General features: G+C 39.9%; 4 protein-coding genes across 6 annotated transcripts; 3 read left to right on the forward strand and 1 right to left on the reverse strand.

Moving 5' to 3' along the window:
• The first annotated feature begins 1,947 nt into the window (after window positions 1-1,947).
• On the forward strand, window positions 1,948-2,974 carry LOC116194505 (heavy metal-associated isoprenylated plant protein 28-like). Of its 2 annotated transcripts, none has more exons than XM_031523319.1 (3): window positions 1,948-2,161; window positions 2,300-2,375; window positions 2,466-2,974. In XM_031523319.1, the coding sequence occupies exons 2-3, from the start codon at window positions 2,309-2,311 to the stop codon at window positions 2,819-2,821; spliced, it is 423 nt and encodes a 140-aa protein (XP_031379179.1). In that variant the 5' UTR covers window positions 1,948-2,161; window positions 2,300-2,308; the 3' UTR covers window positions 2,822-2,974. The 2 variants fall into 2 exon arrangements, with proteins under 2 accessions (XP_031379179.1, XP_031379178.1); XM_031523318.1 differs by having other exon boundaries at window positions 1,949-2,157.
• A 489-nt stretch (window positions 2,975-3,463) lies between these two features.
• Window positions 3,464-6,434, forward strand: LOC116194502 (14-3-3-like protein D). The gene is made up of 7 exons (XM_031523315.1): window positions 3,464-3,672; window positions 4,157-4,463; window positions 4,603-4,690; window positions 4,955-5,064; window positions 5,165-5,313; window positions 5,757-5,812; window positions 5,899-6,434. Exons 1-7 carry the CDS (start codon window positions 3,606-3,608, stop codon window positions 5,902-5,904), a joined length of 783 nt encoding a protein of 260 aa, XP_031379175.1. The 5' UTR covers window positions 3,464-3,605; the 3' UTR covers window positions 5,905-6,434.
• A 2,289-nt stretch (window positions 6,435-8,723) lies between these two features.
• LOC116194501 (bifunctional riboflavin kinase/FMN phosphatase-like) lies at window positions 8,724-13,242 on the forward strand. Of its 2 annotated transcripts, XM_031523313.1 has the most exons (11): window positions 8,724-9,002; window positions 9,128-9,308; window positions 9,403-9,533; window positions 9,972-10,041; window positions 10,422-10,487; window positions 10,679-10,830; window positions 10,936-11,013; window positions 11,325-11,455; window positions 11,616-11,708; window positions 12,028-12,191; window positions 13,104-13,242. In XM_031523313.1, the coding sequence occupies exons 1-10, from the start codon at window positions 8,924-8,926 to the stop codon at window positions 12,172-12,174; spliced, it is 1,128 nt and encodes a 375-aa protein (XP_031379173.1). In that variant the 5' UTR covers window positions 8,724-8,923; the 3' UTR covers window positions 12,175-12,191; window positions 13,104-13,242. The 2 variants fall into 2 exon arrangements, with proteins under 2 accessions (XP_031379173.1, XP_031379172.1); XM_031523312.1 differs by lacking the exon at window positions 13,104-13,242 and having other exon boundaries at window positions 8,725-9,002; window positions 12,028-12,483.
• LOC116194504 lies at window positions 12,661-14,422 on the reverse strand. Its single transcript, XM_031523316.1, has 3 exons — window positions 14,018-14,422; window positions 13,715-13,765; window positions 12,661-13,322 (listed from the first exon to the last, which is right to left on the reverse strand). The coding sequence occupies exons 1-3, from the start codon at window positions 14,108-14,110 to the stop codon at window positions 12,906-12,908; spliced, it is 561 nt and encodes a 186-aa protein (XP_031379176.1). The 5' UTR covers window positions 14,111-14,422; the 3' UTR covers window positions 12,661-12,905.
• Window positions 14,423-15,943: the final 1,521 nt, after the last annotated feature.

Genomic DNA, 15,943 nt, shown 5'->3' on the forward strand with positions numbered 1-15,943 from the left:
TCGTTCAACCGTTATTTACTTGTCTGCCGGAAACATCAATCGGTGCGTTTGGTAACAGAGGAAATTATAATTTAATTTGATTTTAAATTTTTAAAAATTAAAAATTGACCCATAACTTTTTTTATTTTTTCAAATCTACCCAACCTTTCTCTCCTTCCACTCAACTCCCTCTCTCTACTGCTCTTCGTTCCATCTCCATGAAGTCCGATTGAATCACCATTTGAGCAGCTACTTTTCTCATCTGGGTAGAGGAAGGTCACGGCCTCGCCGCTTCATGTCGATGTACTATGTCCAACTTCAAGTTCTTGGTTCCATATGATTTCTCCCACCAAATAAGAAGAAAGCAGATTCGCCTCCAGTTGGATTAAATTGAAAGCTTCTCCATGTTGCTAGCCAAGAGAACGGAGCAACAACTCCCAAACGTAATCGGAAAAGAAAAAAAACCCCTTTTTTGGGATTGCTCGTTCCACGCTTTCCTCAGTCGAGTTGATAACAGGGATTGCTTCCCCGTACAGTGAACGGAGCTAGCTTGAGTAATGATTCATTACCGCTCCTGATGAGGCTGTCCCAGTCGTTGAGGGTCTAACAGAGGAGGCGAAATGAGATCTTGGCTCTCTTGATTTTAGGGTTTCGTGAAATTGAAATCCGAGGTGAAATTGGTTTGATTTCTTGCTTGAGGGTTGTCAAATCGAAATCCGAGACTCACCATGGTACAAGAACTATTACCAAGAGTGATAATTGGCTTGTCGTGAGTGGGATGACCATGGAAGTGAAGTCATCAGTTGGAGAAGAGAGAAGAATTTTTTAAAAAATTTAGGTCTTTTTAAAATTTTGAAAAATTTGTAGTAGAGTTAAGTGAAGTAGAGTTAAAATATAATTCTAAAACCAAACAGAGTGATGCATATATCTTTCTATGAAGAATTACGTCTGGGGTCAGATAGTCCCAAGACGGGTGTGGCTTGTGGGGATGCCACGGAGGGGGATGGTAGCTGCCGACGACGATCCTATCCCTTCTGCCTGTTTCGCCAATTTTTATTAATTATTTTTGTTTGTAAAATAGTTTATATAAAAAATAACATAAAATAAAATAAGAAAAGGAAGGGGAAACCAGTTGGAAAAATGTTTTTCCCAACGGCTTTCAGACTAAAATTATTCCTGCGGATATATGTCATTGCAAAGCTTCCACTAATTTACCGGCAAAGTTTTCAGTTACGTTCCGTTGAAATTTAACGCTTTATTTATTTATAAAATCAAACTTAATTTAATTTTTCTTTAATTCAATAACACGATCATTATCTTTTATCATTTTCTTTAAATTTTCTCTCATATTTTTCTTATATATTATTATAATTAATTTTTTATATTAAATTTTTTCAACTATTCAATACTTTTTCCTTAATACAATCATTACTTTTTTTATCTTCTTATTCAAATTCTCTTACATACTTTTCCCAACTATTTTTATTTTCATCTCCTTAAATCAAACTAAATTAAATTTAACTCCGTTATTAAACTTATACTAAATTTTGTTATTTTTTTTCTCACTTCATTCTGACGTCGTCTTTTTAATACAGCATGCTTTTTTGACGAAATTCCTTCAGTCCCAAGTTTCCACCCGTAAAATGCAATATATATATGTATATTTATTTATTTATTTATTTATTAATGTAGGTCGACCATAAGGTCTCATGACATTTATGAAGAGTGGTGAGAAAGCATGGGACATGATCCTCATTAGGAGCCGTTGGCACATGCTTGACGGCTCCAAAAATCCTTAAATTTCAATGAAACTCAAAGTCAAACAACTAATTGTGGACGTACTTATAAATCCATTTGAACTTGAAATAATCAAAACACCATTATTTGTATAGAATCGAATGATAATTTTGCTTCAAGTTCCCTCTTTCCTCTGAATTATTATTTTTGTTTTGCAGTCGGTGGAAAATACCCATAAACTAATAGTCGTGAGGAGAAAGAGGACCTATATATATATATATATAAGTTCCATATAGAAGCAGTCCCCATTATCCTGATCAGCAGCTCCAGAATTACTAGCTATACAACATTTTCAATTTTCATTCACAACCGCTATCGATATATATACGGCAAGATCACACCTACGGTTTCCAAAAGTTCAATATATATAGGATGTCGACGGTAGGTATATCTCGCTCTCTCTCTCTCTCTCTAATCTCGTAGCTTATAATGGGTACCTAGGAATCAATGGAAGGTTTCAGTCATACAATCGGGAAGCATTGATATTCATCTAAGAATTAAACCCGTTATATGTTGGCTTCAGATCGTGGAAATGCGGGTTCATATGGACTGCGGCGGTTGCCAGAGTAAAGTGAGAAGTGCACTCGAAAAGCTCAAAGGTATGTAACATGGTTCGCGATACAACTCGAGTATATATGAAAGTGCTGACATTTGGTAATACTAAATTAGCAAGACTCGTGGCTCTTTAGGCGTGGACACTGTCGAAATAGACCTGAGCCTCCAGAAGGTGACCATCACCGGTTGGGCCGACCAGAAGAAGGTCCTCAAGGCGGTGAGGAAGACCGGGCGGAGGGCGGAGCTGTGGCAGCTGCCGTACAATGCAGAGTGCGACAACTATTCAATCTACAACCAGCACCACTGCAACGGGCCTACCAACTTGCACGCTCCTCAGTCCTCTTCTCACTACAACTACTACAAGCACGGATACGACAACAGCAGCTACGGCAGGTATTACAACTACCACGGGGCACACTCCACGACATTCGGGCACCAGACCAGCGCCGCGTTCAGCGACGAAAACCCTCACGCTTGCAGCATCATGTGATTGAGGAACAACCTTTTATTCTGTTAATTATTATATATTCCACCGCTATTTTTTTCCCGGGGGATCAATAAGATGTTTGGACAACTGAATTTTCTGAAAGTGGAATTCGAGACGTTACAATGGTACTCTTATCATGATAAAGCAATTACGAAAGCTCCGCTTTTATTCTCACTGATTGTCTTTCCGTTCCTCTTTATTTCACATTCTTACCAACGACGTAACATGAAACCTATTAGTTCGAGAGCGCCGTGGAGAGCAACAAAAGTCCACAGTCCGTCTAATGGACACCAACGAGTCCATATCTATCTGACTCGAAACGGGCTGGGCCGAGCCCAAAAGGTGAACGTAGATTATCTCTGACATAATCGCACGTGTGGCATTCTGATTCGTGAGAAAAAAGGGCCCTTTGGAGCCTCTAACAGCTCCCAGGTGCCGGAATCCGACCTCCAGCAGACGTGGCGAGTTCTTATTGGCGGAAGTGGCACCGTAGTCCACCGTCCCCCTTTACCAGTCCCTGTCAGGCCGTGACTCTGCTAAGAAATTGTAATCACAGTACCCAATTAAATTAAAGATATTAAAATTAATCTGATTTATTTATATTTATTATGATTATTTTTAAAAAAAAGAAATTTAAGTGATTGGACCGTACGGAGGAACCCGATGGTCAGTGCACGGTATGGTGGCGGTAGAGAATATAATCTCCGAGAGAGAGGGCCACCGAGATTGAGCTGATTAACCCCAAACCGAACCTCCTCAAACCCTAGAATTCCTTCAATCGGTAGCCATGGCTTCCTCTCGCGACAGCTTCGTCTACCTCGCCAAGCTCGCGGAGCAGGCCGAACGATACGACGGTCAGTTCAGTCTTCTGCTCAGCTCTTTCTCTCTCTGAATGCCGATTTTCAGTTTTTGGATCAATCTAGGTCGATTTTAGTACAGATGATGAGATAAGGAGTTTCTTTATTTGATTAGATTTTTACAGCTACTAATTGGCCTGTCTATTATGTTAGAATTCAGCCGTGCTAGCTCCTTAATGGTTAGATTGAAGAATCTGATGTTGTTTTGATCTACAGAGGAACTGAGTAGTATATCTGTAAGTCCTGTTAGTTTGAAATTCATTGGAAGTTGCTCTGCGAAAGGATTGCTAATGAGAAGTAGCTATAGACAGGGTGGCGGTGGTATATCTCATTTCCTGCTGTGTCAGATGGTTTGGATACTGTAGATGTTCCCTGATTCGATTCTGACCAATGATTATATGATATGTGCCGAGTCTGAGATAAAAAAATGGGGAGTTCTCTTGATTTCTGATCAATATGTGGGATTCTTCTGTTTTGGTAGAGATGGTGGAGTCCATGAAGAATGTTGCCAAACTTAACGTGGAATTGACTGTTGAAGAGAGAAATTTGCTCTCTGTTGGTTACAAGAATGTGATCGGTGCGAGGAGAGCGTCCTGGAGGATCCTGTCATCCATTGAACAAAAGGAGGAGTCAAAAGGAAACGAGATCAATGCCAAAAGGATTAAGGAGTACAGGCAGAAGGTTGAATCAGAGCTCGCCAACATCTGTGGCGACATCATGAAAGTGCTTGATGAGCATCTCATTCCCTCAGCCACTGCTGGCGAATCGAAAGTTTTTTACAATAAGATGTGAGTGCTTGATTTTCTATTTCCCCCCTTGTGATGTTGATCTTTCTTATAGTGGTTTCATCCTGCTTAGTTTTAGAGTATATCTAGTTTCTGTTATAATCCATGAGGTCTAAAGGGTCTGAAAATTTTTTGATCTCAGGAAAGGAGACTATTATCGATACCTTGCAGAGTTCAAGGCAGGTGATGAGAAAAAAGAGGCTGCTGACCAGTCAATGAAAGCGTATGAGGTATGATGCTCGTTCTGAAAATAAATTGAGTACACATTATTTTTACTTAATGTGTTACTTGTAGATCACTAGTAATTTTTGTTTCTTTATATTTGTGATCAGGCTACATACTTTGTCTTTGTATTCTCTTTATAAAATGTTTTACGCTCTTTAACACTGGCTATTGCAGTACAATACGGATTTCCTGAGATTTTGGTGAATTTGAACTCTCTCTCTAATTTTCTCTCTTTCTCAACTGGATGCTTCTATGCGATGCCTTTTCAGGTAGCTACAACTGCTGCAGAGGCTGAATTGCCTCCTACACACCCAATTCGATTGGGTTTGGCTTTGAACTTTTCAGTCTTCTACTATGAGATTATGAACTCGGCTGAAAGGTTTGTGGAATATCGTACCAGATTTTCTCAAGAACAGCTTTCATCTATCTTGTGGTCTCTAGACTCTAGTGTCTTGACATTGGAGTTGAATTTGTTCCAGAGCATGCCATCTTGCAAAGCAAGCATTTGATGAAGCTATCTCAGAGCTTGACAGCCTGAATGAGGAGTCCTACAAAGATAGCACTTTAATCATGCAACTTCTGAGGGACAACCTTACCTTGTGGACCTCTGACATCCCAGAGGAGGGAGGTAATATTTATAAACTTGGGATTCGGAACTCATAAAAGCCTGCGTTTTTTTAAGCCATAATCTGGTTTATTTAAGATTTAAATGCATTGAACAAGATAAATTATTTGATTAGTCCTTGCGTGAAAGGCTAATATTCTACTTTGACACGTCTAGTCTGTTACATTCAATCAGAAGGACCACTGGTAGAAGATTATTTTGTTACCATTTTGTTCTCGAAGACGAAGAGTATGTTTTTTGTCTGAAAAATGATAGGGAGTTTGAGGAAAGTGGATGCTTATTCATACAAACGCACTCTATTGTAAGGCAGCACTTCCAGGAGAGAAAGAATAGGATACTAATACATATTGTACAATGAATTCTTCTCACAAAAGAACACAAAACTTTCATTCATTTTCTTTTTTCTTTTTGGATTCTTATTTTCTGTCTTCTTGCCACTGTGGCAGAAGACACCCACAAGATAAATGGCACATCGAAAGCTGGTGGGGTGGACGAAATGGAGGTGAGATATCCACTTTTTCTTGTTATTTCCAATAGCATGTGATCCTAAACCTCCTTGTTCATTATATCCGTTGAATCCCTTTTCAGCAATGAAGTAGGTGCCTGGACATGCTTCATACAAGTGAAGACACCACCTATTAGAGACTTAATCGTCTCCTATGGATTTGGTTCAGACTTCTTGGGGTGATTTATGATATTGTTATAATTATGTAATATCTGGAGGTGGTCGTGCTGACTTTCATTTGCAGAACTCCTCGTTTGGGTCATGGCAAATGCAGTGAAGAGGGGGGCCTTGCCCATTTGGCTGATTGTGTTTGATATTTGTAACAGAACTTCCTGTTCCCAGATATAGGAATCTGTTGTTCGGTCTTGAAGTTTATTAAGCTTATAGCTTGACCTAGTCTGTTTACACTTTTCAGCTTCTTGCATATAGTTAGTATAAAAGGCTGAGCAGACCATGTAGCAATAATCTGTTGCCACAAGTGATGTGCCGTGATTAGTGCGCACCTCGAAGGTTAATAGCTTAGCACCGGTACTGCAATTGATTGTGGTAATTTGTGCAAAGTATCAGGGACATATTCCGTGGGACTTTTAATTCAAAATATTCAAGTGCTGGCGAGGCATATATTATGTCCGGAATCACTTTCCGCCTATGGAGCATGATACTCGAGATCTTGCCAGGAAGATTATTGTGCGGAGTGGGGATTGGATGCTCGGTGAACAAGTTGGTTAAAGCTGTGAAAGGAGTGGGCAAAGTGAATGAGAATCTTTTTGGGCAAGAAAAGTGAATGAGAATTTCGATCGCTCGTTTGTGCCCGGATTGTCCTGATTCTGGTATATGCTCCCATCTAGAGACTTAGTAGTGATGTATGCGCAACGCCTCTTTTTTTAATCTCTTTTGCTGTTGCATATGGTAGAGCCGTAATCAATCCATCGTATGTGACAAACAAATAATATAGTCGTTTGACATAAACAATGTAACGATGAAACTTTGGTTCGTTCATCGCCTTTTCTTCTTGATCCAAGAGTGCGAATCCCGAGAAACTAGTATCACGAACGAGAATTGGCTGATTATATGAAGTCAGATTCGATAATAAGTCAAATATCACTTGTTCCCCATTCGAATTTGCGGACATCGTGCTTAATTTGAAGGTTATTGTTAAGAACAAGAGGGAAGTTTCCATTAATTCTCAACATATGAGATGAGACAAAGGCTGGCGAGGTTTGTCCCGAGCTTCAGTCGGTGTTAAGACTCCTTCAAACTTCTCTTGTTTGTTCTACTATCCCTCCCCCACATGAACAGCCTATTCTCGATGGTAGATTCCTTCGGAACAGCATCTCTCCCTTTTTTATCCCTCCAGTTTAATTATTAATTCATCCAAAATTCAGTTGATTTGAATAAAAGTACTTATAAGTAATTTTATCCAGAAGTGAACAACAACGCATAACTTTCCCCTTAACAATACGTTGTTCTATCACTGCCAACAAATATCAGCTCAAAATTAAGTATTTTCTTTATTTTTTTCATAAACAAAACACATATATGTGATAATTCCTACTACATATATTCTCTAATAAGAGTATTTTTCAGTAAACAGATAGATCACAATCTAATAGCGATATCTCCTATTTACAATATCATTATATAATTCCCAGTGCATACATTCTCTAATAAGAGTATTTTTCAGTAATCTGATAGATCACAATCTAATAGCGATATCTCCTATTTAAAATATCATTATAGATAAGTTGACAAGTTCCAACAAACATCACTTTTGTATTTTCATCATTCTTCTATTTTCTTTTCTATTTTTGTCCTTTATGTTACATTGTTTTTTTGTTTTTGTCCTTCCGTTAACTTTTCTGTCAAAGTTGGATCCTTCTGGATGCAACATAAATTACAAATAACCATTTTTTATCTCATCCAAAATTAAAAAAGGCCAAAGAAATAAAAATAAAGACAAAATAAAAAGAATTGAAGAAATAAGAACATGAATAACTTCGCAATATTACAGCTTCTTCTTCCTCTAGTTATTATGCCAAAGTAACTAAGGAGTCCAACTATAGTACATTTGCCTTCCAGCTCTCCTTTGTTTAGTCTTCTAGTCATGTGAAAGGGAAGTTCAATTTTTTTATTTTCTGAGATATGACACAAAATATTTGAAAATTTTATAAACTCCAAAGAGAAAGGCTCGTATGACCATAGGAGCGAACGAGATGATGAAGATTGAACTGGGGGCGAGGATTCTAGCTTATAATTGGGCAAATCGTCTTCGAATTAATTCGTGTACCGGATGAATATGCTTCAAAAGCCAATGGTAAAGCTTCCAAGAAATGGCACTAGGCATAAAAAAGGAGAGTGCATAAGCAAAGTTTGGGATTTTCTTGATTAAATTAGGTTTTCATTAATTTGATGATTTTACAAGCTGGTTTCAATTGAATTGCATGGACTCCTTCACGAAGAGGAAGAAGATATGTCACTACTGTTGTTCATCTTCTTTCTTGGTTCATCGTTTTTCTTTTTCTTTTTTCCCTTTTTTAAAAATTTTAATTAACAGAGTTTTGCTCGATTTGGTTCAAGTGGAGCGAATAGCTAATAGCTTATATGTTATTGATGGAGTACCAATAGGAAGCCAACTCACCAAAGTTAACGGAAAATTAATGGAAGGACAAAAACAGAAAAACAACATAATGTACACGATGAAAATCGAAAAGAAAATAAAAAAGGGCGAAATTAAAAAAGTGAGCAAATATATAGACCCTAAATGAATAGTTTATATATATATATATACTGAATTACTGATAAATAAATAAATATATTTTTTATTTTGAAAAAAATAGAGATATAACGTAGATACGCCATGACCGCCTCGTAGTCCCCTATATATTATGCCGAACAGTATTCTCTCCTCTCCAGTTTGATGCATAAAGCGGGAAATTCTCCCACTCCTCTCCCTCTCTAAAATTCGCCTGTCTTCTCCATTCCATTTATAAAGCCCCACTCCTCCGATTTCAAAAATCAATCAACATCGTCCTCTGATCCCCCTCTCCTCATTCAACACCGCTCTCTCTCTCTCTCCCCCTCCCTCCCTCTCGGTCTCTGCTCTGAGCGATGAGTTGCTGCGCTTGCAAACGCCGCAATGCAATCTCGGCCGTGATTCTGGACTTGGACGGCACGCTCGTCGACACAGGTCTCTCAGCAGAAATCTGTTCAATCGACCAATGTCCGCTTATCATTGCACCGCGTCTCTGTTTTACTTGCTTCCTGAGCTCTGATGATCGAGACTTTTCCTCCTTTATTTTTTTTTCCCCACAGAGAATGGTTCGAAAGGCGTGCTGAAGGAGTTCTTAGCTAAGCACGGCAGAGTCCTGAATGAAGGCAACAAGAGGCTTGGGAAGACGCTTAAGGAGTCGGCCATCTCGATCGTCGAAGACTATGACCTCCCTCTGACTCCTGATCAGTTCATCCAGGAAATCACGCCTATGTATCGCGAGAAGTGCGCCTCTCTCTTTTCCCACGGCTCCGATCATTCATTTGTTCATCGCTGAAATTTCTTTTTCTGGAGATGGAGATGATAATTTGCTGTACAGGTGGCTGCAAGCGAAGCCGCTGCCAGGCTCTAATCGGCTCATCAAGCATCTTCACAAACACGGAGTGCCGTTTGCCCTGGCTTCAAACTCCTTACGAGACTATATTGATGCCAAAATCGCCAATCAGGATGGTTCGTCCACTTATTCATCTGATTTATTACCTACCAAACAATACACTGGATGCTACTGTTTACTCCTCGGTGATCGAACTGTATTGCGTTGTTTTTGCTAGTAACTTACCTGCTGACATAATGCTTTCCGGTTTTTCATTCTGTCATAATTACTTTCGAAATGTATTGCATAGTTTTTGCAAGTAATTACTGGCCTATCGACATGATTACTCACTATGTACAACACACAATTGGATATTATTGTCCTTTCTAGCAAACTAACTCGTCGTACTCCTCAATTGTAACTTTTATCAATGTTCTATGCTTCACACCGGTTTCTATTTTCTTTCTCGGCCATCCCCAAATCTCCATGTTGTGCCATAATCTTGCAGTTTCACTTTCTTTTGGCTTTGTTGGTACTTCCCTTACAACTAACTGTTCATTAATTTGAATGTATAGGTTGGAAAGAAAGTTTTTCAGCTATAATTGGAAGTGATGACGTTGAATCAGGAAAACCTTCTCCGGATATGTAAGAATTTATTTTACCCCATTATGCTTTTTCTGCTGCAAATAAGTGGCTGCTGCACACCATAGAAGATCATATCTCCATTGATAAGCATTTTCTTGAAAGACAACGAGTTTTGTTCTTTGTCCAATCACCAATCGCGTGCCGTATGCTTTCTCCTTTTGGTTTCAAATGCTCCAAAAATACACGAGCGTTCTCAGTTTCTACTGGGCGAACAGCGAATTAACTGGATCAGAGCTTCTGGTTGAGTAGTTTATAGTCGGGATTGTCTTCTTGGATAAATGTCTGGGCTTTGTCCCAATGTAAAATCCGAGTGCATCCCCTACCTTTTCTTTATTAATTTATGGAATATAAATTTAACGCATCCCTCGAACTGTTTCTAGATTTATAGAAGCTGCAAGAAGAATGGGTGTGGATGCAGCTCAATGTTTGGTTATTGAAGACTCTCTGTAAGTTGTTCTCTAAAGTTGCCATGTTTCTATTGAAAAAGAGAAAGTAAATAGTAAAGACTTTCTAGAAAAAGTAAACTGTGAGATCGTATATACACGTGGTAAGTTCTTATGTAGTTATCCATGTCATTAATAATATTATCTGAGACCTGTTATTTGTGGGGAGATTATTCTGATAATGTTCATGACAGGGTTGGAGTGAAAGGGGCAAAGGCAGCGAATATGAAAGTAATGGCAGTACCATCTCATGAGGAAGCTGATTCTTCTTCCATGGCGGATGCAGTGATTAATACACTTCTAGAATTCCAGCCAGAGATATGGGGTCTTCCACCATTTGATGATTGTACGTATATCCTCTTTTCCTAGCAAGTATTTCTTTCCTGAGTGTTTTTTATTTTATTTTTTTTGTTGGTTCAGTTTTTGTGAGTGGTTCAGTTTCTTATGTCAGGGGTTCAAAACGCATTGCCTATTGAAAGGATATACCTGAGCTGTCGAAACATCAGCGGATTTTTGCATGAAATGAAAGGTTAGTGATATTTATAATTTCATCTGCTTATAACTTAGACCGACACGATTGAATTAAGGACCATGAAGCCTTGTTTGAGTCACCAGAAAGCCGGTGGAAAGGGGCGATCCTTTTTAGCTTTTCAGGAAATTACAAATGATCATCCTGAAGGAACTGTTCGTGGCGTTGATTTCTTCTTAATTTTCATTCTCAGAACAAAGTCAATTGATTTTTTCCACAAGCAATAGCCTTTCGTATTTATGCTGGGAAGGAGAATGGTCGATTTGTTAGTGTCCACTCTTTTATTGATCTTTATTTCTTCTTTGTGCCAGAGGACGGAAAATTTGGCTTAACAAACCAAACTTCTGGAATTTTCTTTGGTTGGGCACAAGTTAGTTTGCCCAAAACGTTCAAGGCCGTGGTAGCGATTGGATTTCATTCTCCCAATAATACGAGAAAACTTGTAAGTGACCATTTGTAGAGCGAGCCGCTCAACGATCTCTCTCTCTCTCTCTCTTATATTTGCTCTTTTCTGGTGTTTTTTTGCTGCAACTAAGGTGGTGGTTCCTCTGATTTGTGAACAAAGTGTGACTAAATAGACTATTTGCATTCTCTATTGACAGCAATTAAGTCTTATTGATGACTGCCGGGAAAACGCTCATGATCAGCACTTGCAACTTTCACTTGTCGGCTTCATTCGGGGATTGAAGTCCAAGGTAAATCTTAAAACGACAAACTCTCATAGAATCTAATCTGAGACAACCAGAAAAAAAAATATAAAAATACACACACACACACACACACACACACACACACACAGCATGCTAGTTCGCAGAGGTCAACTTTGTCAAATGGACAAATTTTAAGTTCCGTTTCTCTATCAACTCTAGCAACCGATACTTAACTTGCACTAAGTCTTTATATGAATCATGAGCTTTCTAGTCGGGAGAGCGCAGTTCTTAGTTTTATTATTATTATTATTATTATCGATTCATTGAATCGTTATATGTATCCGACGTTTTGTGCATTCGACAGGAGGAATTGACTTCAAAGGAGATGGTGATCAATGAAGAAGACAAGTCAATTGCGAGCGAATCACTGGACCTGCCAATATTTATGCACGGCCCATGCATGCCATTTGCAGAGGAAAAAGAAGCCGACTTAAACGATAATGGTCTCTAGTGAATTGGAAGCAGCGAGTAATTTATCTTGCCACATAACGATTTGCTTACTCATTCTGCGGGTTTTAGGAACGTCACTTGCTTACTTATACTTAGGTTTTAGCCCATAGTGCTTATACTTAGTACTTTGCTTTTAACAATCAATTCGTTACTACTTTTCCTTCATAGTCTACTGATAGTGACATTCGAGGTTTTAGCAGCTTAATATTACTTCCGATTTTCTTTTTTCTTTTTGGGCCACATAATACTTAGATTTCATTTCTAAATTTTTACAAGTAACAAAAAAGAAAAAGGGACGGTTGGATCTTTACTTAGCAAGATCTCAAGTATGGATGAAAGCTTATCTTTTAGGCTTCAGAGTGTACATGGACGTAGTGATTTCCACAATAGGCTGTTGAAAATCTTAATGCCTCGCAACGGAGTGAAATGGGTCGGAGGAAATGACATCAACGGGGATGGTGATCCATGGACGCCAGCCCTTGCAGAATAGGAAGAAGCTGAGGACTCCTCTGCCTCTGATATTTAAGTGGAACTTCAATAAAAGTTTCAAAAACACGTCGCAGAATATATTTCAGTTTCAAAAGACATCTTAGAATATATTTCAGTTTCAAAAGACAATGTAGAATCAAGAATGTTTCCTGATTGGGATTACGTTTCCTGATCTGTGCTGTACATTCAGTAAGTCGGAGAGGTGTTGGAGGATGCGTGGTCTCATCACGAACCGCCATGATCTTACCTAGCACCAGCATTGATTTCCTTCAGCAATTGCATTCTCTTCTTGCATGCCTTTTCTGCACCATCGCCTGCACTGATCAACCTATAATCGCCCGCACTGATCAACCTATCATCGCCCGCACTGATCAAACTATCATCGCCCTTTCTGTTCTCTTTCCTTTTCCCTTTAATTTTATTGTTCCCTTTCCATTTCAGTGCTTTCAGCTGCAAACCAGCATCATCCTTAGTGGCCGGGGGATTCTCCTTGCAGATGGTCTTCATGGAAGTGGTGTGGCACTCGTGCCAGTTGAGGGCATTCAGGTCTGCAATCACTTCCTCCAGCTCCAGAAAAGCGTGTGGAGACACATACTCCTTAACCGTAGAGCGCGAAGGATCGATCAAATCGATCGTCTTCAGTGCATCTACCAATACTTTCTGCACTTTCACAAGATTGCTAAGTGATCGACTGACACAGAAGCAGTGCTAACATGATATATCAGTCTAACTTGCTCATAAACATCCAGAAAGAGATTTAAACCATATGCATATAGTTCGCCGATATAATTATCTTTCACCATCGGTGGATTTGAGAACAATTCCTAATCAGATACAGACGGGACAAGCACATCGAGACACATAAAGAGAAACAGAGAGAGCTGAGGTAAAGGCTTCAAGGTGAACTGACTGTGGTGGAAAGCAAATACGTGAGCGAGCTGGATCTCAACGAAGCAAATGCATTATGCAAGCTTATTAGAAAAAGAGAGAGTGCTCATCCGTATCAGTATCAGACAGAGAGCCAGAGACATAAGAGTGTAATGAGCCATCACCTTGAGAGCTTTTCCTCGGATAATCTTCCTGAATCCATGCATGCTTACGATCTGATGGAAGCACGACAGCAGATAAATTCACGATTAATTAATCGTCGAACGGAGTAGAAACAGCCGATTCGTAGAACTTGCAATTGCAATTGCATTGCCGTGTCGTAAACTACTCACGGAACTGAAGTAAGTTCGTCGGGACGTTTATAGAAAACTACCAGATTCAGCGCATAATTGATGATAAGGAAAGGACCAGAAACAGGACTGGGAGAGGAGACGATGATGGAGTGGAGAGTTGGAATCGGCTCTCACCTGATTGAGGCAACTGATGGTGAGGTCAGCTTGCCAGTCGCAGTGAAGGACATCGACGTAATCCTCCAGAGAAATCGTCCTCGTCCACTTCATCTTCTTCCGATCTTGCGATCTCTCTCTCTCTCTCTCTATCTCTATCTCTGTAGAGAGGAAGGCAACGTTTCCTTTCCCCTCGCGCGGGAGATGAGTAAAGAGTACGAGTGTGAGTATCGGTGTGTGTGATTTTACGCGCTCGCCTTTTTTATATGATATGGTATTGAAGGATAAATAATAAAGTATATGAACAAGGAGAGTGATTAAATTTGCCAACCGGTTGATGTCAACACAAAAAAGTCCTCCATGATTGGAATGGATCAGATGGCTTCGAGCTCCCGGGATGGGTCGAATTGAGCACAACCCGGGCCTCTCGAGGCAAATCCTAATTAAATTAGCATGAGCGAAAAGAAAGAGCTTTTAAATTAGCAAATGAGACACCATTTCTGTTCAGCTAAACCTTTGGAAAAGTTTGCGAATCATTAATAACCTCAATCCATTTAAATCCTTTTTTCCAGTTACTTCAGCATTACAATGGATTCCTATTACGGAAATCACTTGGATTTGTATAAGTTCCCACCGGACATTGTCTCGAGAGTAAAATGTTGAAGTCTCTAATTCTATATGTGATTTGTTTTTTTTTCTTCTTATTTTTATAATTAATATGCAATGCAGTTGATTATCAGCTTATTCAAATGCCAGAAGAATGAAACACATGAATGCTCCGAGAATTAATTAATAAGAGATACTAATAAATAATAATAAGAAGAAGAAGAAGTAGTAGTATGATGGGCCTCCGGAATATGGCCCGACACTGGGCACCCCCAATTAAGGCCCCAGATTATGACCTGGGCTTGGAGGCCCATTTCACAGATAAATTAAGCTCTTTCTAGTAGTGCCAGCCAATTCATAAAATTATACTAAAACTAGTTTTCATGTGGTATGACGCACCAAACCTCCCGTCGAGGTCCTCCAATATCCAGAGCCTAATTCGGTCGCCATGTCCTCCAACCTCGAGATTGCTAGCATCGACCAAGGTCGCGTGCATTCAAGTTCTATCACTCTTCCGAGCTCGGCCACTAGGAAAAAGGATCGTTCGAACCGTTTTCCGATCCAACATGAAACACAACCAGGTAATCTTTCAGGTGTTCACGGCCCTTGGCACAACTTGAACGAGATTTGCTGAACATGACCCCCATCAATGCAAGGTAACAGATCCCATTTCGGGCGCGCTTAGATGAGGAGGGTTAACTATTTAGTGTCCTCCCTACTCCAACGGTTTTCCTCGAGAACAAAAACGTGGGTCTAGATCGGATTTGTCCTGCCATAGGCTTAAGGACCTTGTGCTGCTTCTCAACTGGATCGAACCCAGGATGATTGGTGATGCGTAAGGACATGGGATCTAGATCGGACTCGATGTCCGTGGTCCTTGGGTCCAAGAACTCGCGAGTGTCAGGATTCCGTATTCTGATGAAATGACGAAACCGGTGGCAATAAAGGCCACTGCAGCCAACTCGCTGAGAAATACCTCCACATAACGCCGGGCCCTGAGTCATGTCATGATAGGTCAGGGTTTGTACACTGGGCGGGGGATCCACCGGTTGATGTGAAGGATAATCTATATCGAATACAGCTCAAAGCCTAAGGTCTCAGCTGTATTATGAAGATTACCCCGTGGGGATATGACGGGAACAAAGTTCAGCCAAGGGAAGAAAAGTTGGACGAGATCTGATGGCTCAGGCGTAGTGGGCTTCGACCAAGTGAGTGGGTCCCGCTTAATTTTATATAATTAAAAAATTTCTGAAATTTAAAAAAAAAAATGGTTGGCTGACGGGCTGAGGCTTGGAGGAGGAGGAGGAGGGGGCCAACGGCGGCGGCCTCGATTGCGGTCAC

This window comes from Punica granatum, chromosome 2 (genome assembly GCF_007655135.1).
Source record: "Punica granatum isolate Tunisia-2019 chromosome 2, ASM765513v2, whole genome shotgun sequence".
In the NCBI taxonomy this organism is placed as follows: Eukaryota; Viridiplantae; Streptophyta; class Magnoliopsida; order Myrtales; family Lythraceae; genus Punica; species Punica granatum.